At 33.4% G+C, this 27,973-nt stretch overlaps 1 protein-coding gene across 11 annotated transcripts in view; it reads right to left on the bottom strand.

The window, feature by feature from the left end:
• The window catches only part of HYCC1 (hyccin PI4KA lipid kinase complex subunit 1), a 123,195-nt gene that overhangs the window by 43,335 nt on the left and 51,887 nt on the right, over positions 1-27,973 (bottom strand). For all 11 annotated transcript variants that reach the window (XR_013356741.1, XR_013356736.1, XR_013356738.1 and 8 more), the window contains exons 3-10: positions 25,546-25,647; positions 20,020-20,199; positions 19,096-19,176; positions 18,389-18,504; positions 17,915-18,010; positions 6,934-7,050; positions 3,518-3,605; positions 2,648-2,807 (exon numbers count right to left, since the gene is read on the bottom strand). Coding sequence is in view for 5 of the 11 variants with exons in the window: in XM_077856553.1 (XP_077712679.1) it covers positions 2,648-2,807; positions 3,518-3,605; positions 6,934-7,050; positions 17,915-18,010; positions 18,389-18,504; positions 19,096-19,176; positions 20,020-20,199; positions 25,546-25,647 (940 nt within the window). In the remaining 6 variants the exon portion in view is untranslated. The remainder of the gene's footprint in view (positions 1-2,647; positions 2,808-3,517; positions 3,606-6,933; positions 7,051-17,914; positions 18,011-18,388; positions 18,505-19,095; positions 19,177-20,019; positions 20,200-25,545; positions 25,648-27,973) is intronic.

Genomic DNA, 27,973 nt, shown 5'->3' with positions numbered 1-27,973 from the left:
GGGGAAAAGGGGAATATTCCTTAAAGTTCATGTTTCTTGTCCCTTCTCCTTCCTCAGTTCTCATCATCACTGTCTTAAAGTTGCATATTCCATGTTTCTATTGTATGATATAGTTCTGGGTCTGAGAAGAAATCCTTCTGGGAGGGTTGAGGTAGTAAGGGAGTGGTAGCAATACAGGTGGAATGGCAAACAATGCAGAGGTTTATCAAATAAAGAAACTAAATGTGTTTTCACACAGTTCTAAATTAAACTTACATCCTATGATTCAGAAACATTATGGGATTAAAGGCTTTTGTAGGTCACCCTGAAATCTACAAACCCCTTAACATTGTTTCTACAAAAAATAATGTATAAATTAAATTGTTAAAATTTATATAATTAACATATAAATGGAATAAATATAATTTATATATAAACAAACTTAAAAATCCATTTATAACTTGAGAATTCTCTATATATTTAACAGCTATCATAAAGTTACCTATCTTCCCCACAAGAAGCCAGTGTCAATTAGAGAGCTCAGAATAATAAGGTTCTCAAAGTAGGAATCAGGATCACAAAAGTGGAAAACAGTAGTTTTTAATTCAACAGGACAGGATAACAATGAAAAATACTACTCTGGCAAGGAAAACCAAGACTACTGTCAAAAGGGAGAATGCAACCTATCTGTAGAGATAAATAAGTGTCTTAGAGTAGGCATATTTTGGTCATTGGATAAAGGGAATTCACACTATACAAGAGTGGTAAACAAGATAAGCCATATTCTACATCTGCTCCATGAACCTGACTTGCTTTTTTTTATAGTTCATTCGCTTCTAAATTCTCATCTGTGACTTTTTTGTCACCATAAATAGAGTTGCCTAAGTGTGAGAGTTTTGAAGGTTGGACTGAATGTAGGGGGCAGTTGATAAGGAAGATTACTTTAATGAGGCCATAGCCTTAAGACACAGGACCAATCCCTCAAATTGTAGCCAAAATGGACCCTGGAAGATATGTAAGACTCTAATAGATACAACATATTCAAGTAGTTTTTTTCTCTTTATTTTGGCAATTTATTCCTATAAAATATTTCTAGAAAATTGCTTCTTTTTACTACAGGGTAAAGATCTTACTCTGTTAAATGTATGCATGGACACATACACACACCTCTGTAACATACACATGCACAAATACAATCAAACTTCAATATTTCATATTATTAACTGCAGAACCTATATATTTTTTTCTCATTTCCCATACATTCACTACGGAGCAAGAAGGGAATGCGGAAAAGGAATTAAAATTCATTCTCGCATCTTCTGTAGTAGTTTAGGAACAATTATAGCTACAGTGACCCATATGATCTGGTTCATTGTCTTTGTGCCATTTTCACCTCTTTCGGACAAAACATAAAATTGATCTCTAAGATGCCACCATACTAAGTAAATGATTTTCTACCTGTAATCTAGTCCCGTTCAGTAGTGTAAATTTCACTGAAGAAACTGAAGTATGTTTAGCCTCTATATGTTTTATATCATAGCATCATTTGCCTTGCTAATAATGGCAAATATTACCACCTCTTTCATGTCATCTTAAAGAAATTTCAACAATTGGCACACTCCTTTAAAAAATAAAAAAGACTGAAAATGATTTATTGGTTAAGCTGGAATTTTCCATCGTCACTCCCTGTGACATACTGTCTCCCAGATTTCCTAAGTAGGAACAATATTATCATCAACTTTCTTTTTCACCATGAATAATATTCGTCTCACTTTTGCATTTTCTCTGCAGAGAACCACAGAGACAACTGAAATAAAACATACCAAAAGGAGCTACATTTTCACCACAGTTTAAGTAAGAAGAAAAAAGAGTAATATATATGTTTGCTTGGGGCAAAGAAGTGGCTTTTTGCTTCTTGTCCTATGATTACCTTCTGAGGGAGGTAATAGTAATCTTCTTACACTGATTCTTGCCATTACAATAACTTGTAGGTAGGAGGGGAGTCAATAGAAAGAATAAGAAATTAAATTAAAAATAATAAGTTATAAGAAAAGATAGAGAAGTGGGAAAGCATTGAGAAGGCCATGATAAATAAAATTAATTCCCATAGAATTTTTAAGTAATAAAATGAAGCAGTCAAGGAGGAATATTAAAACAAACAGTCCTGGAAGAAAATTAACATCCAAGAAATAATAAGGCTTAGCTAGAGTTGTATCAATTTGATGGCATTGACTTGACCAGGAAGTACAAAAGAAAATGTCAAAGTCCCTATTAGTTGTTTGACTTCAATATGCAAGTTTACTTGTGAAAAAGTTCTTGAGAAATAAGAAACACTAAACAATATTTGCAAATGCTTTTGAATAGAAATCCATGTGTGAATAATTTTAACATGCATTTTCCTACTTTCCTATTCTATTGAAATAAGATTTAAAAACCAATACAATATTTAAATAAATTTTCATTCGTATATGTAACATAAGGGACTGTATTTGTCTTACTGTTTATCACTTGTGGATAATAATTTAGGAATTAAAGGTGATCCAACAGCTCTTTCTTCCGTGCCACTACAATATTATTTACTAAAGTTAGAAGTTATAGCATTGCAAGTAAAGACAAAAATGTGACAGAATCAACAATCCTCTAATTTGAAGACTTTTTTACTTCTTACCATGTCTTTTCCACCTATGACCTCTTATTGACATGCTGGTTACTGCATTTCTTGATATTCGAGAGGAAGTTGGTGTGATTTCAACTTGAATACACCTTGTACCCTCCTTACTAGATTTCATGGCACCATGAGGCAGTGAAGCCTTTATGGCATTAGCAACCTAAGGAAAAAAAAATATGGTTTAAGATTGGCATTAACAGATATGTTACAGCCTTACAGAACACAAAGTGCCAAATTTTAACAAGTTTTTAAGAAGAATTCTTTCTCCAAGGTAATTCCTAAGATGATATATAAATCTTCTAGAATAAAGAGTAAGAGCTCAGAAACTATAGTTAAAAATAATACGTAAATGGGGTGCGTGGGTGGCTCAGTCAGTTAAGCTCTGCCTTAGGCTCAGGACATGATCTCAGGATCCTGGGATCAAGCCCCATATTGGGCTCCCTGCTCAGTGGGAAGCCTGCTTCTCCCTCTCCTCCCCATTTGTGCTCTCTCTCACTGTCTCTGTCTGTTAAATAAATAAATAAAATATTTTAAAAATAATAATAATATGTAAATGATGAAATTTAAAATTCCAAAACATCGAAATTATATTTCCACATGCCTAATGCTAATTAATAAATGCAGCTCTAGTATGTTAAGGAGAACATTCTTTTAAGTTTAAAAGACTATTACTGGTATCTAAGCAGTTAGCTTAATGAAATTCTCAAATTATATATACCTTTTCAAGCATAAAAGTTTCCTAATATAACAGAAGCATGAATCACTGAGTTTAATGACATTAATGCATTATGAATGGCTATTTCTCAATTTATAGTTCTAAATTGAGAAATTTTAAATTATCAAATTTACATAAACAAATGAGGCACCTACCAGCAATGGCTCTGGATATAATTCTAGCTGAGCTCTGTATATAATATCATCCAATGCTTTTTGAGCTAGATCCCATTCTCCATTATAACTGTAAAATTAAATAAAGTATAATTATTTTTAATTAATTCTATAAATTTGAACAAAATATGAGAACTGTTTACTGAATAAACTTAGCATTCTACCCTCCTTAAAACATATGATTAGCACACTGCTTAGCATTCTACCCTCCTAAGAAACATATTTTTATGTCTTTGAATTTCTTTCAATTGTATCTGAAAGCCTATTAATAGCAAAGAAAATTTTATAGATACATATTTCTTCTCTAATGAACATGTCTATTTATAGACCAGGTATCAAAAGTGAGGCAATCTCAAAGCATTTTACACTTTCAAAGCAAGTTAGAGCATAATAAGTTATATACCTTAGAATAATGTTCAGAACACTTTATGGTCAAATTATTCTGTAACTCCTACAGTTTTTAATGAGAATCTACAACTACTGTGGCTTAGAGTATCTTAAGTAGCTACTTCTTTGCATTCTGATGGTCATTTAGAAGTGTACATGATGTATCTTGCAAATGTCAGAGAGATATTGGGGGATAAAGTGTGTATGTATATTAATTTTCAAAGATATGGCCAAACTCTAAAATGAATTATATCGAGAGTGCAAGTGAGGACTAGAAAATGGAAAGAGCATTGCTCCCACCCTAAAAATAAAATAAAGTCAGATAATCTATAAAATCATAGCTTTCCATGAATTCAGCAAGGAGGTAAAAATCAGGGCATCCAAGTAGCCTGAAACCTAAGGACAGAGAGATGCCTCTAAGAAGAGACAGACCACAATGCACGAATAAGACTTCAGCTAAATTTTTAAACAAACTGCTAAAAGCCCAGTATGGGCCAGCACGAGTGTATAGAATCTCTAGAAATAGATACAAGAGGAGTTCACGCCCACTTATAAGTTCTTTTTCACAAACCACCTCTAGGCCCTCATAAGAAAAACTGGGGGCAAGGCAAGGGACCAGAAAAAGCTGCTCTTGGTAGTGTGGCCCTGAAGGAGAGAGTAAGCCACCTGAGCAAGAAAAGCCTGAAGACCCAGCCAGACCTTTTTCTCACGTGAAACAAAAGTTTTAAAGCCTTTGGGGAAAGAGCAACCAACAAACCCTTTCACCCCAAGGGAAGGGGTGAAGACTGACTATGGCTGTGAAAGAAAGAAAAAAAAAAAAAAAACTTTATCTGTGGGAAAGGATCAGGAAACTGTCCTCAGTTGAGACCACTAGAGATCTCTTACCGCTGGAGGAGGGAAGGACCACTGAAGAGCTACCCCCTCCCGCCAACCACAGGTGCAGGGACTTAGGTCCTGCTTATGACTGAGACTGGACCAGGACAACAGAGAACGCGTCTCCCTCCAAATGTCCACCCAGGCCAGGACACATTCAGAAACAAGCAACTGCACTCTGTTGCTGAAGGAGGGACAAGAACATGGAGAAAGACTGTTTCTTTGGTGCAGACACACAGGGAAAGCTAAAAGCTGAGGATGGAGTAAGAATACTGAGAAAAACCCTCCAGGAATCCAGCTCACACCCTAACTGCCAGGTACCACAAGAAGAATCTGAGGTAGGTGGTACCATGAAGGTAAACAAGCAACAATAAAATCCAACCTCAGCTCACTCTTGCCTATAATAATGCTGCCAAAAGCCTATAAGAAAAGAGACATGTCATTTCTGGGCATAAATGATATTTACCTCAGTCACTACTGTTCTATCCATGAAAAAAAATGATAATCAAATATTACAAGGCACACAAAAAGCAAGAAAACAACCTCCTGGCAAGAGACAAAGAACAATAGAAACAAATTCATTAATGATTCAGATTTTACAGTAGGCAGGGAAATTAAAATAACTATAATTAATATATTAAAGGCTCTAGTGGAAAAGATGGAAAACATGTAGGAACAGATGGTGATTTCAGCAGAGAGATGGGAACCATAAGAAAGAGTCAAATAAAAAGACTAGAAATAAAGCACAGTAACAGAAATGAAGGAAGAATCCTTCCAATGGCTCATTAATAGACTCAACATCATCAAGAAAAGAATTAATGAATATGAAGATAGGTCAAGAGAAATTACTAAATCTGAAACACAAAGCAATAAAGACAGAAAATAAAACAGATCAGAGCATCCAAGAGCTGTGGAACAATATTAATGGTCTAACACAAGGGTCAATAAACTTTTTCTTTAAGGGCTAGATAATAAATATTTTAGGCTTGTGGGCCATACAATCCCTATTGCAACTATTCATCTCTGTCACTGTAGCACAAAATCAGCCATGGCAATATGTAAACAAACAGATGTAAATGTTTTTTAATAAAGCTTTTAAGGAAACAGGCAGCGAGCCATATTTAGTTCAAAGGATCATAAATTCGACCTTCAGTTAAGATGCTTATAATCTACTATAAAAAATTAATATATCAAATGAATATAATGCAAAGTGTAAGATGTGTAGTAGAAGATAGGGTTCAAAGAAAAACACTACTAAGTATTAAGTAAGACTGAGCACTAATATTAGAAATTAATAATAAGTTAATAATAAACTATCGGTGATCAAGGAAGTTCTCTAAGATGTTTTTTAAGAGTTAAAATTTCTGGAAATGGAAAAGATCTTCATTGGGAAAAAAAGCTTTTTGAAAATTATAGCAAAAAAAAAAAGGGTAATAAAGAATCTGTGAGTATGTAAGGGTGTTGCTAATTTTCATTCTGAACTTGAGTTAAAGAGAGATGGAATGTTTGAGTTGGTTACAAATTCTCCAGAACATTAACAAATATGTTTTTGTTTTTGTCTTTTTGTTTTTGTTTTTTTTTTCTTTTTTTAAAGAAATAGTTTTTTTTAAGAAATATGTTTTAAGTAATAAAACTATTAAGATCTTGATTCATATTCGGGTGCCTGGGTGGCTCAGTCAAGCATCTTGACTTCAGCTCAGGTCATGATCTCAGGTTCCTGGGATCCAGCCCTGGTCAGGTTACTCACTCATCAGGCAATCTGTTTATTCCTCTCCCTCTGCCCCTCCCCCTGCTTTTGCTCTCTCTTGTACCTCTCTCAAATGAATAAAATCTTAAAAAAAAAAAAGACCACCTGGTGGCTCAGCAGTTGAGTTCTGCCTTCTGCTCAGAGCATGATCCTGGAGTCCCAGGATCAAGTCCCACATCAGGCTCCCTGCATGGAGCCTGCTTCTCCCTCTGCCTATGTCTCTGCCTCTCTCTGTGTGTCTCTCATGAATAAATAAATGAAATCTTAAAAAAAAAATCTTGATTCAAAAGATATGCTGATTGTTTATCCAATGAGATTATAATGTAATAACAATAAAACAGACTGATTTTTCAGAGATCAAAGATTTATTTCTCATATTAAATAAACTTACAAGGCAAAATAAATCCCTGTTAACATTTGCACCATGAATCCTGAAGAAACTGGTATCCTGCTACTTATACCTTTGTATTTTCTTACATGTTGTCGGGGATAGCCACAAACACAGATTCTAGAAAAAAACAAAATAAATATATTGGTAAAATTTAGGTAATTTATTTTTTACATGTATAAGCCAACAATGTACTAGATATGCTCCCATAACAAACCTAACAGCTATGAAACAAATAATCTTCCCAAACAGAACATTTGTCTATAACATTTTCTTGAGTAAGAGAAACCAGGGGAAAAAAATGTATAAAGCTAGAGGTATAGTATTATATAGTAAGTAAACCAGATTCTCAGAGTTGGTTCACTAATCTCATACAGTTCAATAACTAATAATTTTTAGTTACCATAAAACCTGAAATACATGAAAGTTGGTATTTTTATCATAAATAGATCTATGGTATGATCTTCTATTGCTAACAAAGTTCTTGACACATATTGCAACCTCCAAGAGAACACTCTAAAAGTAGATTCAAGCCCCATATACCTTAATACATTTCAGACAGATTGAAATTTTTAATGTTGAAAAACCATAAGAGAAGTAAAACATAAGCAAATCATTATATATCCTTTGCAAGTTTAAACATGACAGCAAAGGTAGAGTCCTAAAGAAAGACCGAATTTTTACTTTTTTTTTTTAAAAAGAAACTACCATGAACACAACTGAAATTTAAAGCATTTATTATAGTGAAGAATATTTAAGAAGTTATTAACATTAAGGTGTATTTACTATAGTGAATAGGAAGCTACCTAAAAGTCCAATACAGAGGATGAATTATATAAATAATTCAGGGAATACGATGAAATAATTAAACTTGATGTTTTGAAAACCTATTTAAATTGCAGGGGGGAGAAAAACTGTAAGAATAATACATGAAACCCACTCCCATTCTGTAATAAACAAATAGGTGAATGTTGTTTGTCACTACAAAAAGATCATATAAAATCAGAGTGAGCTCTGAGTTCTGAGACTATAGACTTATTTTCCTCCTTATATATATATTTTCTAAATTTTCTATTATCAACATGCACTACTTTTAAAATACTAAGTTTCTAATTTTAATAAAACTGGAAAAAAGCTGTTTTTTCATAATATGTTGTGGGTAATATAATAAGCCTTCACCTAATATAGTACAGTCAATAGACTGAATCTAAGCTTTCATTTAAACATACCCGAGTATACTACAGACCATTTCAAAATGGTCCCTTGAGAATATTGTCAATTCAAAGTAACTTTAAAGTAAACATAAAAATTCACTTGATGTTGAAAGGATCTTAGAATTCTTTTTAGAAACAAGAGTAGAAAGGAGCAGGGATATTTATGGACTGAATATTTGTGTTCCCTCCCAAGTTCATTTCCTGAAGCCCTAATACCCCAATGATGGTATTTGGTTGTAGAACACTAAATGAGGTCACAAGGATGGGAGCCTCCATGATGGGTTTAGTGCCCTTTTAAAAAAAGAGTACGAGAGACTAGAACTCATTCTCTGTCATGTGAAGGACACAGTGAGGAAGGCAGTTTCCTGTAAGCCAGGAAGAAGGCCTTCACCAGGAACTGAATCTGCTGGTTACTTGACCTTAGATTGCTCAGCCAGAAGTGTAAGAAATGAACATCTACTGTTTAAGCCACCTAGTCTATGGTATTTTGTTAAAGGAACCAGAGTCCACTAAAATAAAAACTGAAAAAAAAATTAACTGTACATGAAATAAAATCAACTTGAATTTAGATTTTATAAAAACATATTCAAAATAGACTAGAAACTCCTCTTATTATCTAAAAAAGTAAATGCAGAAAATTTTATTTTCTTACACCTTACATACCCTTATGATAGGGATGGTAGTAAATAACTAAGAACCAATATATAAAAGATTGGATTTTTTCAATTAATTCATTTATTCATTCAGTAAATATTTTTAAAGATTTATTTTGTGTCAGACACTAGGAATATAGATGAAAGATGTAGTTCCGTCAGGGATGCACAATTTAATCATGGAGACTGTGTAGTAAACAAATATCTGTAATGAATAAGTTACAGAGGTAGCAAAAGGAGACAGTGGTAAACTCTAGTGGAAGAAGCAGAGGGTCAGAGAAGGCTTCCCAGAATGAGCCTTGAAGAAAAAGTGGCATTTTCCTGGTGAAAATATAGGAATAGGCAAAAACAGAGTAGGATAAAAGAGCATGACACCAAGGAGACTGGGACAATAATAGTAGGAGGGAATGCTCAGACACTAGAAAATAACAGAGAAGCTAACTAGGGTTCAGTATCTTATAACTTGCAAGGTTTTATCATGCAGGCAATGGAAAGCAACTAAAGGTTTTTTATTTTGTTATTTTAACAAGGGAGTGACATGATCAGACTGGTCTTTTCAAAATATCTCTCAGGTTATGTTGGAACAGTGCACTGAAACTGGAGTGGAGTGTCAAAATACCCCGCGAGTGTGATGAAGGTGACCTGAACCAAAGAAATAATTGTGGGAAGAAGGAGAAAGGGTGGGATTGGAGTCCCACCTAGGAAGTATAATTATAGCTTAAGACTGAAAAAACAAGAGGAGTGTATAATTATTCCCACATTTAGTTTGGATAGCTGGCTGGATGGTAGTGGGATTAAATGAACTTGGACGAATAAGAATACTGTTTTGGAAGATGCTAAGTTTCAGATATGTTGATTTGTAGGTATATGGTATAGATGTCACTTTTGTCTACCATGACCTCTCCCCCTGCCACTAATGTCTTATTTTATTTTTTAAAAATATTTTATTTATTTATTCGTGAGAGAGAGAGAGAGAGAGAGAGAGACAGAGACACAGGCAGAGGGAGAAGCAGGCTCCATACAGGGAGCCCGATGTGGGACTCGATCCCAGGACTCCAGGATCATGCTCTGGGCCTAAGGCAGGTGCTAAACCGCTGAGCCACCCTAATGTCTTATTTTAATAGCACCTCTACTCCTCTTACCTTTAGGAACTAGTCTTTCCCTATATCGTCAAGTATAATTATGTGATTGTGGTATAAATAAAATAACAAAATCACCTGCGACAAGGTCAGTACCCTAACATCTATTTTTCCCTTCTTCCCTTTAATAACATATATAAGGTACCCTCTCCTCCATGCTCCTCAACTAATTTTAACTAGAACAGTGGCCACCCACAAGAGACCACATTTCCTGGCCCTCCTCGCATCTAAGTGTGACCATGTAATTAGTTCTGGACAACAGTGTGCTGGCTGAAATGGTGCGACTTCTAGGCTGCACCCTTAAAGAGCAGTTGCATGCCTTCCACTCTCTCTTTCTCCCTTCTTGCAGGATGGAAGGCAGATGTAAAAACAGTGATCCATCACCATTCCGACAAGAGTAACATCCTAGGGAATGGCGGAATCTCAAGAAAGAAGGAGACTGAACACCTTAGAAACATCTGCCAACTTGGACTTTTATGGGAAAGAAAAATAAATATCATTTAAGTTACCCTTATTTATCTTTAACAGCCAAACCAATATTTAAACTGATAAGTACTCTTCTAATAACACTAACAAACATGACCTCAGAGGGGTTTGTAGAAGCCTCAGGCTGGCAACGCCAGTCTTTTGTTGCCTGGTTTTTCACAGTAAAAACAGGAAAGGAGTGCTTTCTTCTGAGTTCATTAAAGGTAGACAATAATGTAAGCTTTTAGCTCCTTGTGGTCACCATTTTTATCACATGAAGGAAGCCTACCTACAGAAAGAAAAAAAAAAAAAAACAATGCCAACAGAAGAAGATGAGAGAGATGAGAGAGTATATCCAGATAACAACTGAGCCTCTAAATCTACTTGATTTTTTTTTTTTAAAGATTTTATTTATTTATTCATGAGAGACACAGAGAGAGAGGCAGAGACACAGGCAGAGGGAGAAGCAGGCTCCATGCAGGAAGCCCGACGTGGGACCCGATCCTGAAATCCAGGGATCATGCCCTGAGCCAAAGGCAGATGCTCAACTGATGAGCCACCCAGGCGTCCCTAAATCTACTTGATCTTGAGGCCAGTTCCATCCCTACTCTTCCCAGGTACAAAGAGCCAAAAATTTTTCTCTCTGGTATAATCTAGTTTTATATAGATTATCAGTTAGTTGCAGCAGAAAGAGTTCTAACTTTTACTAGGTATCTGTAGGACATCTTGATAGAGATGGCTACTGGATTGGATATACGGGTTTAGAAATAAGGAAATAAGTATAAGATTCAGGAGGCACAATATGAACAAAAAAAATGTTATTGCAGTTAATACACAATTTTTTTTTAAAGAACAACTTTGCCCTAGGTCTAGAATGGTCAATCAACTTTTAAATTTACTTTAGGTAAGAACTAGAGAAACATTTCTCTCAAATATTAAGACACTTGCAAGATTAACAAAAGAAACAAGATTCCAGGTTCTCTCATTTCCTCTACTAGCTGCCCATGAGGAAATCTGTTAGAGATTATACTAAAACATTTATTCAGAAATGCAAAGGATTAGTCTTAGTCCATTCAGACAGCTGTAACAAAATATAAAAAATGCAGTGGCCCTCTCTTCAGGGTTACAGACTTTTCATTATATCCTCAATGGCAGAAGGAACAAGGGAACTTTGTACCATCTCTTGGCTATGAGAACACCTCCTAATACCATCACATTAGGCATTAATATTTTAACATATGAATTTTGGGAAGATACAAACTTTTAGACCATAGCAGTTAATTTTTTATAACTACAAAAACTACACATTTGTGGCAACTGACTGCAGGAATTTTGCATTTATCAATGTAAGACTTTTAAAAAGCAAAAACCAAATTATTTCCTTTAATCTTAGTTGTATTTAATGGATCATAAATCTCTGAAGGGGGAAGAGATCATCTATTTTTCATTCATTTAACAAACAGTTCCTAGGTTTCTACCATATGCCAGGCACTTTTCTAAACTCTGAGAACACCATAAAGAACAAGACATCAAAGGTTCCTGACTTCGTGAAGTTCCAGCAGTTGATAGACTATATACCCAATGAAGAAACCAGGTAATTATAGTGTTATAAGAAGTGCTAAAAGAAAATAAATTGGGGATCCCTGGGTGGCGCAGGGATCCCTGGGTGGTGCAGCGGTTTGGCGCCTGCCTTTGGCCCAGGGCGCGATCCTGGAGACCTGGGATCGAATCCCACATCGGGCATCCCGGTGCATGGAGCCTGCTTATCCCTCTGCCTATGTCTCTGCCTCTCTCTCTCTCTCTCTATCATAAATAAATGAAAATTGAAAAAAAAAATTAAAAAAAAAAAAAAAGAAAATAAATTGAGGTAAGAAGGTGCTACTTTAGAAAGATGGCCATGGAAGGTCTCTCCAAGGAAGTGACATTTGAGCTGAGACACAAAATAATCCAGTCCTATCCAGCTGCATCATTAATAGTACCTCTTAACCCTCCTTTCTCCATTCCTTTTAATCAAGAATTCTCTGATTTACTCTTTAGTTCTCTGATCTATTTAAGGATATTCTTTTCTCAGAGATCCTTTATTCAATTTAAATAAAATGCAGAACAAAATAAAAATATCAATGCCCTATGAATGCCTGACTCCTCTGTTTCAAAAGAGTATCCTAAAATTGTTTTCTTTTACAAATTCAAAACATAGGGACTCAACCCTACACAAAAGCACCTGAGTGATATAACTCCTATTTCTGTATTAAATTTACTCTTCAGTCACATATAGATGTTTCCCAAATTCATAGACCACATTAAAATAAAAATCCTTTTGGAAGGCATATTTTGTAAATACATTTCTTTTTTTTTTTTAAGATTTTATTTATTCATTCATGAGAGACACACACAGAGAGAGAGAGAGAGAGAGAGAGAGGCAGAGACATAGGCAGAGGGAGAAGCAGGCCCCATGCAGGGAGCCCAATGCGGGACTCGATCCCGGGACCCCAGGATCACACCCCAGCCGAAGGCAGGCGCTAAACCTCTGAGCCACCTGGGGATCCCCAGTAAATATATTTCTGGTAGGAAGTTCTAAGTATCAATTTTTAGTGAGGAAAACTGTTGCCATGACACTGTTGAAAGACACTGTCTCATTCCAGCCTGAAAGTAAACTTTTGAGATTGTTGTCAAAATATTTTGAGTTATAAACCACAAAATAATCGGAAGGCACAATTCCAGTGAGGCTAACTGGAGGGAGTATTTATTCATGAATATGCCAGAATCTAAACTAGAAAAGAAAATAGATTAACTACTAACAGATCATCAGACCGGGTAGTAAAAATTAGCTGAATAAAGGGAAAAATATTTTTCTAATTTTTAATTTGAGAAATATTTATAACTTGGTCCAGTTCTACTTCCTCTCCAGCTGGGTAACAGATATAGATATGAAATAAAACAAAACAATTTTAAATCCTCTTCCTTTTCTGCTCTGCTTTTTAAGTAGTGGGGAAAGGGAAATAAGAAGTTCAGGTGAAGAGAAAACAGGGAAGTAGGGAAAAAAAAGAAAACAGAAGAACTGTTGCACAGTATTGGACACTATTCTGTTCCCATGCTTCTGCTTTTTGGAATGAGGAGCTTAATAAAGTCTGAATCTCCTATCACTTTCCTCAAGAGAATATCACACACAAAATTGTGCTCAAGTTGGAAGAGAAAAGATTGTTTTAATTGGGTTGTAAAGGATGGAGAATATTTAAATAGGTTAAAAAAAGTTTATAAATAAAATAAGAAGTGAAAAGTCAACTATAGGTTCTTTCAAGAAGGAATGATCTAGTGTAAGATATGCTCTAGAACTGTTGATAGTAGTAGCAAACAGGCAAGAAAAAAGAGATGGTAAGCATCCATAGTGAACATGTATGCTCATAATTACTGTATAATATATAATAGCTGTCATTTACTAAATGATGATAAGGTGGCATTACTGTGTTAAGTGTGTATGTATATAAATATAAAAATATATATTGATATATATTATGTGGGCATATTATATACACACACACACACACATACACACACATATATATAGCTTTATCAGGAGAATTAATCCACAGAGTGGTTTAATTGCTCAAAGGTATTCTTAATAGAAGAAATCTGTTTATATGGTCAGGAAGGCTGATTTAGTAGTGAGGAGACAGGCAGGGTTTTACTGTAGATATATAACAACAAATACACTGATCAAGAATTCATAGGAGTATACATCCTAGTCAGTCAACTAGGTGACTCACAGGTAAAGAAAATCAGGAGACTCCCTTTGACAGTGGGAAAGAATTTAACTTACTAGCTTAGTATAGTTTCATCTTTAAAATTTATATTCTACATCAAAAGGCAAGATAAGCCATTTGTTAAACAGCCTTGTGTTACAAAAGAAGTCAACAGTAAAAAAAGAAAATTATTTCCCACAGTTTAGAGGACTTCAGTATATACCAACAAAGCTTACTTGCAGTATTGGTGGTTACATTTCTTTTAGGAGGGCCATATATAATGTTTAGTATTAGGGAAAACAAAAATTTATTGACTGAAACTCATTCAGTCTAGTTCTTTTGACTCTTTTCAGGTCTCTTCTTTGAGTGTCCGTACATGCCATACAGCAGGAAAACAGGCTATCGAGCTGGCCATAAGCCTGAATCAGGAAAGCAAAGCTTACAGCAACCAAACAGATTTTTGCTGAGTAGAATGGATTTGTATGTATGGTGAAGGGTAGGAAGTGTCTAAGATTGTTTTAATTACTTCCACAATTCATTATAATCCGAAAGTTAAAGAAAGAATGGGATACATTGTCACTGAATCTAGCTCAAATATTCCATGACATATTTCTGGATATATATATATATCCTTCCTCCTAGATGACCCACTCAATCATTTTGGCATAGTCATCAACAACTAAACTGAGCAGCAAATTCAAACAATTGCCATGTGGCCAAAAAGCTGGATTAGCCATAAAACAGTGTGATGACTTTATTCTGTAGGAAAATCTAAACTAGGACTAAGATCATCAGGAAGCTCTTGTTCTTTAAATATCATAACCATTTATAACTTATTGTCATCACAGTTCTGTAATCAATTTTCTTTCAATAGATATGGAGGAGGCTTTGCTTGATTAGATACAAGTGTTTTCTAATTCTTTTCTATTAGTCTTAAAATTGTACAAAATATCTTAATTAGAATATTTGATAAATGATTAAGAAAATCAGGAATTAAGAGAAATAACTAGATTTTAAGATACTGAGAGCACAGTAATAGGGAATCAAAAAAAAAGCAAACTAAAAAAAAGATATGAATGACAAATTTGAGAGTTCCTCTTCTATCACCTTCTGTAGCTTAAGAGTTAGCATTACTTAAATAGCTCATGTCTTTTGAATTAGTTAGATCTCTTTCCTCCCTCATTTTCTTAAAACTGATGAACATTGGGACACCTGGGTGGCTCAGTGGTTGAGCAATCCCTGAGTCCCGGGATCGAGTCCTAGATCGGGCTCCCCATAGGGAGCCTGCTTCTCCCTCTGCCTATGTCTCTGCCTCTCTCTCTGTCTCGTGAATAAATAAATAAAATCTAAAAAAAACAAAAAAAAACAAAAAAACAGAAAAACAACTGGTGAACATCTATACAAAATTTCTTTTTTTCAATTTTTCTTTGGCATAGAATTAATCTAATGTCTCTACTAAAATCTTCTTTGGCCAAAACCCTATAAGCTAGTTTTTAATCTGTATTTCTCTTTGTTTTTAAAACCAGGTAATACTTGTGTTTTTGAAGGCTTATCCAGTTCTCTCATTAGTTAAAACTGGCATGTTAACAATTTTCTACCAAGAATGTAAAAGTAATTGTATTAGAGAGCAGTTCATAGGAGTTACACAGGACAGAAACCAGTGACACATGTTCTTTCCTAACTTTTGTATCAGTAGTTTCAAGAAAATATCAATAGTTGTTCTTATTTAGGAGGTTATATTAGGACATCTATCTATATTAGAACATTAGAACTTCAAATGTATTAGAACATTATTCCTGGGTCCTACCACGTAAGACACTACTTTAGAGCAGAACCTGGGCTTTGTAGTACATTTTAAATTCTACAGCTAAAAGTTGCTGCATCAAGTTACCCCTTAAATAAATGTTTCTGAAGGACTTGACTGGTCTTCACATTCATTTTAGTCCATTAACAACGTTTTCCCTAGACCACAGTGAAATACAAAACAAGAAAAGCTAAACATCCCATTTTTAACATATAAATTGTTGTCCCTCTCTTCTACTCCCCGCCACCAACCTCTTTTGGTGTTAAAATGGTCTCCCTTTTGTTAAATAATGTTCATGATAGATATTTATAACATAATGACTTGACAAATAAAAGGGTGGCAATGTTATGTAGATACCCCACCCAGTCTAATTTTTTTTGAAATTTTATAGATCCGTGAAATTCAAAACTCTGGACACCTCTGCCTTTAAAGGATTTAAAATGAGAAACATGTTAGAAAAACTCAGCAAATAGGAATATCAGCAAATTGGTGCCTTCCAAGGTCTAGGAAATATAACTAAATTCCAATTCAGGAGTCATCTGAAAGATTCCCCACTTCTCTATCTCTCTAACAAGTCTTCTGCCTTGTTACTTCCCTTCTCCCTCTAGTCCTGCATGGTTTTCTATCCTATTAGGTATCAATTTCTGCTTTTCTGTTTGTTTTGATTTGATTTCTAAGTATTGCTCTAGACACCCTCCCTCTTACCAACTTTCCAAAGTTGCATCTTCTAGGGGTGCCTGGATGGCTCAGTGGTTGAGCATCTGTCTTCGCCTCAGATTGTGATCCAAGGATCCTGGGATCAAGTCCTGCATCAGGTTCCCTGTGGGGAAGCCTGCTTCTCCCTCTGCCTATGTCTCTGCCTCTTTCTCTGTGTCTCTCATGAATAAATAAATAAAATCTTTTAAAAAAACAAAATTGCATCTTCTAAATAAGTTCCCCAAAACTAAATTAGTCTAAAAACCCCTTAATTCCATTTTTCCCTTATTTACTTGAGTTACCAAAGGCATTTTCTGTCTTCTGTTTTGTTTTCTTTTTTAAAAAGTAATATGTTCACCATAGAAAATTTAAAGAATGATAAAAAATCATACAGGAGAAAATGAAAATAAACCACAATTCCACTAATTAGATATAAGTATTATTAATATTCTGGTCATACTCAGTCAATGCTGGAATCATACCATATATACTATCATTAAATACCCATTTAAAATACAATTTTTAAACGTTTGCATAGTATACTTAGGAACTATCATAATTTATTTAAGCAACCTCTGGCCCAATTTTTCTTTTCTTTTTTTTTTTAGCAAACAGAGCCTAAAAACCAGTATCTCTTACTTGTTCTTGGTACCAGATTAGAGCACAATAAAAATAAATAAAAACAAAGTAACAAAACAAAAACCAAACACATGCCAAAAATCAAAAGGTCCTAACAGTTCCATCCTTTTAATTATACGGCATGATTCTTTTCTGATTAAATATTCAACTAATCTCCCTCCTCCTGTGTCTCTGCTTCTCTCTCTCTCATGCATAAATAAATAAATCTTTAAAAAAGAAAGGATCCCTGGGTGGCTCAGCGGTTTAGCGCCTTGCCTTTGGCCCGGGGCGCGATCCTGAAGTCCCGGGATAGGGTCCCGCGTTGGGATCCCGGCATGGAGCCTGCTTCTCCCTCCTCCTGTGTCTCTGCTTCTCTCTCTCTCTCATGAATAAATAAATAAATCTTTAAAAAAATAAAAATAAAAAAAATAAATATTCCACTAAAATGTTATTCACCTTTACCCTCTTCATTATGTTTTTTGGAGCTGTCATTTACTGGGAGCTTTCTGTATGTTGGCTAGGCTGAGATTTATATTAACTTCTTGAATGTTTTAAACAAAGGATTAAACAAAACAAAAATAACTTAGGTATATAACAAACTAGCAATCCTAGATTCATATATTTCAATATTAAAAAAATTTGAATTTTTATTTACCTTGAACAAATTTGACACAATGATTGAAGAGAAACACTGGGCATGTAGGTTAAGGCAGCATTGTAACACAACAAAAGGAATGTTAACACTTCAAACCTGAAGACAAATGAAAACAATATTTACAAGCCTTTAGAATTCTAAGAAGTCAACCATAATTAGGCAGACATTATGGAAAGATACTATGTTATAGAATAGACCCATACAATATAACCATATCAATAACAATACAAAACTAAAAAGAAAAAAAAGACTTCTCAAGTCAGTCATCTGAAACTTATTTTAAAAATGTATTTTAAAAATACATCTGAATCGAAGTATAAAGAAGCAAGACAATGTGTTTTTCTCTTGTATTAAATGACCAAATATTTGTTAAATTGTCACATAGAGTTTATTAAACATTACTTATAAATCTATTAAAACAATTTTCTTAAATATCAGTGTAGTGGGATAGTAAGTTATATCTCCATGGTATACCTATTCTGTGCTGTCAGCATCTCCCTTTGGGGGTGAGGTCCACTGTACACAACTTTTGACAAACCATGCTGGGATAGTGCACTCTCAGTCAGAGCCATGGACCCAATGCTGGAAGGCTAAAGGCATTTGAATAAAGAAAAAAAAAGCCATTCTGTTGAAAATATGTTAATATATACACCACTAAGAATGATCTCCATGAACATCATTTCTTAAGAATATTGTGACTCCCTACTAAATTTTCTGCTCAAAGGCTTAAAAATAATTAAAAACTAAACCACAAATAGAAATAAAAATAGTTTAACTTCAAAACTTTTATACCAATACAGATGATATATAGAATTGTTGAATATATTACATTGTATGTAAGCTACACTTGAATTAAAATAAGGACTTAATAAAAAATTCAACTCCAGAAATACATAATTGCCACATATAAAAATATTAGACTACTTTTATCCATCAGAAGAGAAAAATATTTCAAAATCAATATTTCAATAGATCTCTTAAACAATCAGATTTTAAAGTTTTATGATTCTGATTCCTCATTTCACTTTGGGAATAGTAAATACTTTTTCTGGCGTTTTTTACTTTTTAAGATACCAATAAATTAATCAATTTGGGGGGAGGAGCCTCAATAACCAGACTCTCATTTATAGGACCTACAAATCTTAGAACCAAAAAATTTACTTTGATAAAATGTCACTTACTTCATGATATACAGATGGTTTGGATAAAGATGGAATCGTAAAACTCAATACTTTGCTATGTCCCTGTTTGTCAACTATTTCCTATAAAAGTGAAAAAAAAATCTTAAAATATTTATTTCTTATGCATAAGCTTAAAAACTAATTTTAAACTGTTAGTCTAAAAAGAAACCTGAAAGGAAAGGAATTTTAAAGTCAGCTAAAAATCATAAACTATGGTAATCAATTATGAATTATTTATAAACACTAAGAGTTAATCTTCCTCTTTAAGATATAGTAATACAGGATGGCTGAAATAGAGATGTGTAGTATGTTAATAATCACTGATTTTTCTCATGTAAATAGTTACATTCCCTAAACCAATTAACATAATTATGAAATATGTCAAGACAAGGCCTTAAATTTCTTTTCCTTTTTAAAAATAACAAACCTTAAATATCTAGAATACCTACTAATCGATACACAAAGAGAAGAGTAATGAAAACTATATTTAAATCAGTAGTATGAACTCATGAGACAGTCCAGATTTTATGAAATTTTGGTGTTACCTATTTCACTAGATCTTTTCTCCCAAGCGTTTTATGAAGGTCATTAAAAGACAATTTACAGACAATAGATTTTAAATTTGAAAAATTTAAAATTCAACACTAATTATTTTTAGATACCACCATAAAAGAACTGAAATGGTCTGATTTTTAGTCTTTAATCAATCCAAAAAATTTTATTTACATAATTATATGTATGCCCATATAGCTTTCAACCTCCATAGAGTTATTTTTGAGAGAATGAACTATGAATCATTTGATGTATGAAAACAAATATTAGCTTTACTAAACTGAAAAGTAGTTGATACTATGTATTCATTTTTGCCTAAAAGGTTATATATTTGCTTTTTGCAAACATTTGTTAAGTGCATTAAATACAAACCAAATTGTAAACCCCTAGAAGAAGAGCTTCAATACATCCACTGCTATGCACATTTCTGCTGGCTGAGACTGCAAGGTAGCACCAAATCAATTCTGGAAGAAACTGCAGTGTAAATCGAAGCAACTGTTCTTCTCCACTGCGATAGAATTCAAACAGCTGGTGACAGACAGGTTCTAGCAACTGGAAAAAAGGCAGTGTTAATTCAAGGATTAAATTATATTTGAATGACATCAACATATGAAATATAAATCGTTTTCCCTGATTGGTAATTACTGAAATATATAAATGTTTTCATGTTTTTGAAAGCAAAACTATTTACTGCTTAAGCTATTTAGCAAACCTTTGCAAGTTTACTTCCAGTGGAAGGCCAAACAGTTCAAAATAAATGTATTTGGAAGTACTTGTAAACTTTAAAATAATCTATAATTCTAAAGTGATATTGTTATTTATACCATATCTTTTTAACTTATTAAAATAGTTAGGTTGTAAGAAGTTTCTTCCTTAATATCCTATCTTCCTGATAAAACATGTCAATTTATACATGATTAGGTATAGAGTTGGAGAAATTGAAATGGGAACCCTAGGTAGTTATCATCATATCACCCTCCTGAGCTTATAATTAGGCAGCATCCAACAGCAATGTATGTGGAATAGCTGAATAATTACAGCACCCCTAAATCTAGATCCCTATCGTAACCATGGTTGATTGCCCCTGGGAAATCTAAACATTGCTGTCATTTTATTTGAAACACAATTTGGAGTTATCTCTAACCTTTTCTCTCCCACCACATGCCAGCATTACCCAGCTAACAGAGCTGACTGAATCTATATCATAGACCTTTTTTTTAAATCAGAAAGTTAACATAAGAGACTCTTATTTATAAATACCATCTTACCAAAAAAAAAAAAAATACCATCTTAAAGCATATACAATGATCACACACATGTCATAGATATGTGAAGAGATTTACAAGGTACTGATTTTTCAAAACATTAGACTATTGTATTTTCCATGAACTATAATTCATTCACTTAACCAACTTAGGCAATAGATTTAAATCAATTTACTAAACAAATTTTCTATTTCCAGTAATTGTAATGAATAGAAACTAACATACAGTGGATATTTTTATTTCAAATATGCTAAATATGTAAATATTGGGTACAATTAAAGTCAGTATTACTTACACAAGATGTAGTGAAAGTTACACTTCAATAAACATTAAGTCAAACTAGTCTTTCCTGTTGAAAAATTATCTAACTTCTGACAGTTAAGGAATATTTTTCTCTCACTCCCAAAGTGGTTGTCAAGAGGCAACAGGCGTCTACTGTGGCACAGCAAGGGTAACAGGAAAGTGGAGGGTTGGAAGCAAAGTAACCCCATTCCTATGTCACAAGAGACATTTTTAAGGTAGGAATTTGGAATAATTGGGTTCAGGGTGGTAGGAAAAAAGAAAAACTGGAAGGGAAATGTTTGGCTTTCAAGGTAGGGTTTTTTAAATTTCTTCGTGGACCAACATCAGCAATCTTGTATTGTTGTGTAAGATCCCTCATCTTTAAATACCTGGGAAAACTTTGGTTAAATCAATTGATATTTTCTAACAAGTATTTGGGAAATTATGAAATCATATGTTGAAAATTTATTCAAAAAAATTTATTCAAGTCTGCATTAACACACAATTTTAATCAAAACACTTTCAAAAGGTCTTATAACCAATTAAAATCCAAAATTAAATGAGCTTTTGTTTTATGAAAGCAGAACCAAATGAAGACAGCTTCAAAGGGGTGGAGAAATCATTATGTTACAGTGAGGTTAGATGAAATTATGCATGTCAAACCAAGACAGAGAGAAATGCATTATCTGTGCAGTATTTTAATACATGCAAAGTACTTTCAAAGTACCTGAACCTGTTCAATTCCCACACATTGTAGGTAAAATATCATTATCCATACTTTCTACATATGGGAATTGAGACAAAGAGACTATCTACTATAACCAAAATTATGCAGCTCACAAAGGTCAGAACTGGGAGCTAACACTTTTTGACTCCTTTACAAACATACCTGAAAAATATCAGGAAAGATATAGAATGTAAGAAAAACAGGCAGTATTTGACTTACCTAACTTGAATATATTTGAGACAAGTAAATGGAACATTAGAATATGATGTATTAACAGTATTTGGTTTGAATTTTTGTACGTATTTTCTCATGGACATATTGTTATATTTGGTGGGTAGATTTTACAGTACTACTAAGAGAGCTGCACTTCAAGTATATTTTCAGGTATTAAATGGGCTTTTTATGGGTCTAATGAGAACCTAAAAATCATGTACCTTCTTTCCATTCTAAAATACATTATGGATTCTAAAACAAGTAAGTTACAAATAAACTTTTATAAAAATCCATTTGCAGATAAGAAGACTATCCTCAGAGAGATTTCTAATAGTAATAGAAATGTGACATTAAAATGCCTTTCAATGACTAAAGCAGGGATAGAAGTTGGGGAAAAGTTCAGAAAATCTTGCAAATTAATTTTTTTTTTTTTTTTTACATTGAGCTATTCCTGAAGAACATAGGTAGGAAAAAGATTTTTAAAAAGTTGGAAGGATACCACCATTCAGGTGTTAGTAGGCCCTGAGTGGTCGCTCCATACTTTGGGCTCCTTATGCCCAGAACACCAAAGAGACACTATGTGGCTCTTTCACAAAACAACTGATTTCATAACACACTTGAGGTCTGTTAGCCTCTAATCATATGCCTGTCTTAAAGTTACAGTCAATTAAAAGGACCACTCAGGCAAACCGCATTGTACCCATAAACTGCCTCTATAATTTCTTGAACATACTACACATTTTCTATCACAGGGTCTTTGCAGTTACAACTACTCCCTCTCCTGGAAAACTCTTGCCCCTAGTTTTATTTTTTCTCCCTAATTCATTCAGAGCTGATTCAACCAATACCTCCTGAACCTCAACACAAACTTCCTCCTACTCCACTTTATTTTTCTTCATGGTTTTATCACTACCCAACACTGTATTATACATTTAAGTATTTGCTTAATGTCTATTTTACCTACCAGAATACAAGTTCTAATCCAAAAGATCAAGAATTAGGACTATATTGTTCACTGCTACATTTCTAAGTGATTTCTGGCACATTATATGGGTTCAATAAATACTTATTAAATAAAATAAACTGAATAGTAAAAAAGTTCTATTAATAAAATCCAAATACTAAATTTGCTAAACTTTAAAAAACACCCAAAACAATGTCCCAAATTTCAAAAATGCCAAAAGACAATGAATAATAACATTTTAGGAATATCTCCAAATTAAGATACAAAATATTCTAAAGAGAAAAAGGGAGGTTATGATATTAGATTACACCATTATATTTTAGAAGCACTTCTAAATATATTTTTTAAGATTGAGTTGTGTTTTAAGATATAGAATACACCATCTTTACCACATGAATCAAGTTAAAAACATGAAACAAACTTACATGCAAAACTTCCTAAACCAGTGTTTCTAAAAGTGTGGTCCATGAACCAAAGACTATCCACAAATGTCACCAGTGCCCAACAATGTAAATACAGAAATTGCGAGGAAACATTTAGAAACTTTTATATCCAAGTAGGTGATCAGCACCTTTACTGAACAGGATATAGTATAGATCAGTAGGGGTTTATCAAATTTGTGTGGTACTTCACATATGATGTGAGTTGCACATTCATCATGTATATTAGCTACATATATAGGTCTGTGACAGATTGAAACTTTTTAAAAAACTGGTCCTTCACCACAAATATTTTGAGAACTACTACTCTGAACCATGAGAACTGTATTCATTTTGAATAAAAGAAATGCTATGAACCAAGCTAGTCTATTAGAAACAAGATTTAATTAAAAAAATAATAAAACATATATCTATTCTTATTCTATTTGGTGAAATAATTCTCAAACATGAAAACTGTAAAATACCTTCCACCCAATAATTAAAAACTAAAACCCTTCAAGAAAATAAGCTACCTATACGTACTACACAAATTTAACATTGGGGAGAAGGAAGGAAGAAGCAAAATATGATTGTTTTATTCGGTTATTCCAAATAAAGTTTTGGGCTTATCAATTTCATCCCTACTCTTTTCTTCAGCCTGTAAAAGTCATGATGCACTTTATAGCATCATCAGTAGAAGATGGGTTTTTCCAGAACCCCTTTCCAAATAAATAAAATAAATAAAATAGACTGTAGTTTTAAGAGCTTCATCCAAAGGACGCATAGATCCACATGGGACCAGACTCAAGATTATGTTATTTTACCACTGAATAATAACATTAGTGGTGTTAGACCTGCCATGTGATCTACCAAACTTGGGTACAAAAAGAACTACATACCTCATATCCCTCCCCTCTACTCCATCTCTTTCCATTCTCAATAGCTCCCTCCTAGGCTATTGTCCTAGCATCTGTTGCTTTCAATTTTTCTATTCTCCAATCTATCCTCCACATAGTCAACTTCCTGAAACAATAATCTGATCAAGTCATGCCTTTAGTGCAAAAAAAGTCTAAACTGCTTATGATGGAATTCAAGGCTCACCATGGTTACAGCCTAAACCAATCTTTCCAGCTTTAGTTCAGTACCACTCTTATTCTCTTGTTAACTATTGCATTAGCCTATTTTTTCCCCAAATGCCATGCCTTTTTTCCCATGCTATCTCCAATCCTTTTCTATTTCTACTATGAATGGTGGGATTTGTAAGCACCAGGATCTGGAGTATAGGTCATTTTATTACCTTCAAACTATTTTCTTTCTAAAGAAGGAAAAAAGATGGGGGCAAGAGAAAAGAAGGAAGGACAGAGAAACACCAGCTGAGCCAAACTGGTTGCCATCCTTAAATGTTTTGCATTTTCTCAGCCCTCTATATACTAATCCAACAGTTTGGAATGTCCCTTCACCTTGCATACCTGGAATTGTGTATATCTATCTAGGCATTGCCTTGAAAACATGTATTTACTTATTTTCTCCCTCTTTCTTCTTTCAGAATAAAGACCATGTGTTATTTATCTTTGATTTTCTATTGCTTAGCATTGAAGCTAGCTCATAATGAGCAAACAAATATTTGTTGAATCTGTCAATACATATAATTATCTTGACTTTCTAGGCTACCTCTAACAAGATAGATAAACAGGCAAATAGGTAGAGGAAGAGGAGGAACATGTTCAGAGATGGCTTTTAGAATATGGTAGTAATCTTATCTCTTGGCCTAGGAGATGGTACAGTGAAGTTCATGTTACTATAGTTCTTTTTTTTTTCAACTCTACCAGTTTTTGAAGATATAGTATTTTACTCTTATCCTCTCCAACCCATTTCTCAAATGTAATCAGATAAAAATCCATAATATATATTAAAGTTCCTTAAACATATCTTTTCTTACTTTTCCATATATATGTTATATTTCATAATAAAAAATTTAAAATCAATCAATTGAATACTACTAGTACAATAAACTGTAAAAGTACTTACCTCACTTTGTGGTTCCTGGATAACTTTATACAGAGATGAAACTAAAGAACTCTTGTCTTTCAAATTTGTAGCATAATTTGATAAAGATGTTTCTGGTAGTGTCTAAACAAATTTTAAAAAATAGGTTTTATTTTTATGAAATGTCCAGAATACCCAAACCCATAAACAGAAAGTAGATCAGTTGTTGCCAGAGATAGGGGGAGGGGTAATTAGGAGTAACTAACTCCTATGGAGTTACCTTCTGGTGTGATGGAATTAGATGCTGGTGTTAGTTGCACAACATTATTACTATACCAAAAACCACTATATTTTCACCCTAAAACAATGAATTTTATGTTATGTGAATCATGTCTCAACAAAAAATATATTTAATTTTCTTATCATCAACCGGGATAGAAATTAACATTATCATTTCATCTTTGATCACAATTTGGGGTTAGAAATGAGAATACAAAGCATGTGTAAATCCAAAGATATATTTCTTTGTAGCATTATATAAGTTACAAATCTCATTAGTGATATTGATCCTACTTCTTAATAAACATGTTATATAAGAATCTAATAATGTTTCAAACCTTAAAGCCACAGATCATCTATCAAAGTAACTACTGAGTTACATATAGTAACTATTAATTTAGGAGTAAGGGGCAAATTTTAGACCTTTCAGAACTAGAGAAAAAGCCACACTATCAACAAACTAGTTTTCCTTTTTTTTTTTTTTCAAACTAGTTTTCCTAATGCCATTTAAAACATGGACAACCAATTACAGCTTGCCAGCACCATCCATTCAGAAAAGACACCATGACCAGAGAGGAATGGGAAGAAATAAAATTTTAGTCAGACAGTTTTGGGTAAAAGTAATTGTGAAATCTGAAAACAAAAACAAAAACAAAACACTTCATTATAACAAATGAAAAAACTTACCCTTCTAGAGTATACCCCTTTCTTAATATCTGTCTCCAAGTCATTATTTTTTCTTATGTAAATTACTTCAATCAATTAACAAATACTAATCCTGCAGTACATATAATATCTCAAAATATTCCTAACAGTCATTCCAAGATGTACACTATTTTCTTACATGTCCCACCTCCTAGTATTTCATAATTTAAAACAGTTATGGTTAGTGCATGTAAGTGTACATGTCCATAAACAGACATAGAAAATTAAACAGCATAAATGTTTATACCATTGATATGTGATTCATTTTTACTTTACCATGAGCTCCTTAAGGGAAAGAACTATTTTATCATCCATCTCTCCATCCGTGGCACTCAGCACAAGGCCTCATATTCAAACCTTTGCTGAAGGGATTTATTATAGGTGAACAGAATAAGAAATAAACATTGCTACCATTTACACTTCAGTAGATTCTTTAAAAATAGGTCACATTTCATCTTAAGATATATAAGCGAATAGATTCTTTTTTTAAGTCAATAAAATAGTTTTGTTTACCAGAATGCTAAGTAAATGTGAACTACCTGGAAACCTTCCACCATTCTCCAAAGTAAAAAAAAAAAAAAAAAGTTTCACAGCAACTACTTACATAAAGAGATTAGGGCATTCTTCAATATTTCAAAAGCATGTAACAAAAGATCTCCAGGCAACATTTAATTTCCGTTATTTGATCAAGAGTAACCTAATACTAGGGGAATTTATATAAAAGGGAATAATGGTCAAATAAACAACAGATTTTTAAGTCCCTGAATGGAAGTGAATCTGACTTATATGTATAAAATACACTATCACAAAAAAAATACACTATTACATGTGTGTCTAACTATAAAATTTAAAACTAAATGAATTGAAATATAAATCTTAAAAAATGATTAGTGAATAAAAAATATTATAATATTACATATACTACCTAGGCCATAACTTTCATAAAAAAGGTGAATTACAATTTTTAGTTTATGTACCAATTAACCTTCATGAGGTAAAATTCTTTCTTTCTTTTTTTTTTTTTGTAAAATACTTTCTGTGAAACAACTAAAGGCAAAAGGATAGCTCTTCTCTGAAAAGATAAACCCCAGAAAATACCCTGGGTCTAGGAATATACTGCTAAATGAGAGGAAAGGTCTTCTAAAAATTAGTCACAATTCTGTCATTATTTCATTTTGTAAATGTGAGAAAAGCTACTTTCGTCTATAGAAGGGGAGGAAATATAATTGCTGTGTTTATGAACAATGCTTTGAAAAACTTAAAATCTAATAGAGACTGAAGGATTTAAATACTATTACAACAAACCTTTACATTTTCTTGCACTGTACTAGTTCAAAGCTACTAGCCTGAAATATCAGCTAAGTTTTCTCACTTTTCAGAAGGCAGAACTGGAGACAAAAAAATAAAATAAAATAATGGGAAATTAGTCTTGGCAAAATTTGAAGAAGACAGATGCTTCATACTAAAGTATCATTTGGCAGATGGT

The sequence above is a fragment of the Canis aureus genome, chromosome 18 (genome assembly GCF_053574225.1).
Source record: "Canis aureus isolate CA01 chromosome 18, VMU_Caureus_v.1.0, whole genome shotgun sequence".
NCBI classification, from domain to species: domain Eukaryota; kingdom Metazoa; phylum Chordata; class Mammalia; order Carnivora; family Canidae; genus Canis; species Canis aureus.
The sequence above is the reverse complement of the archived record's forward strand: the minus strand, read 5'-3'. Positions and strand labels throughout refer to the sequence as shown.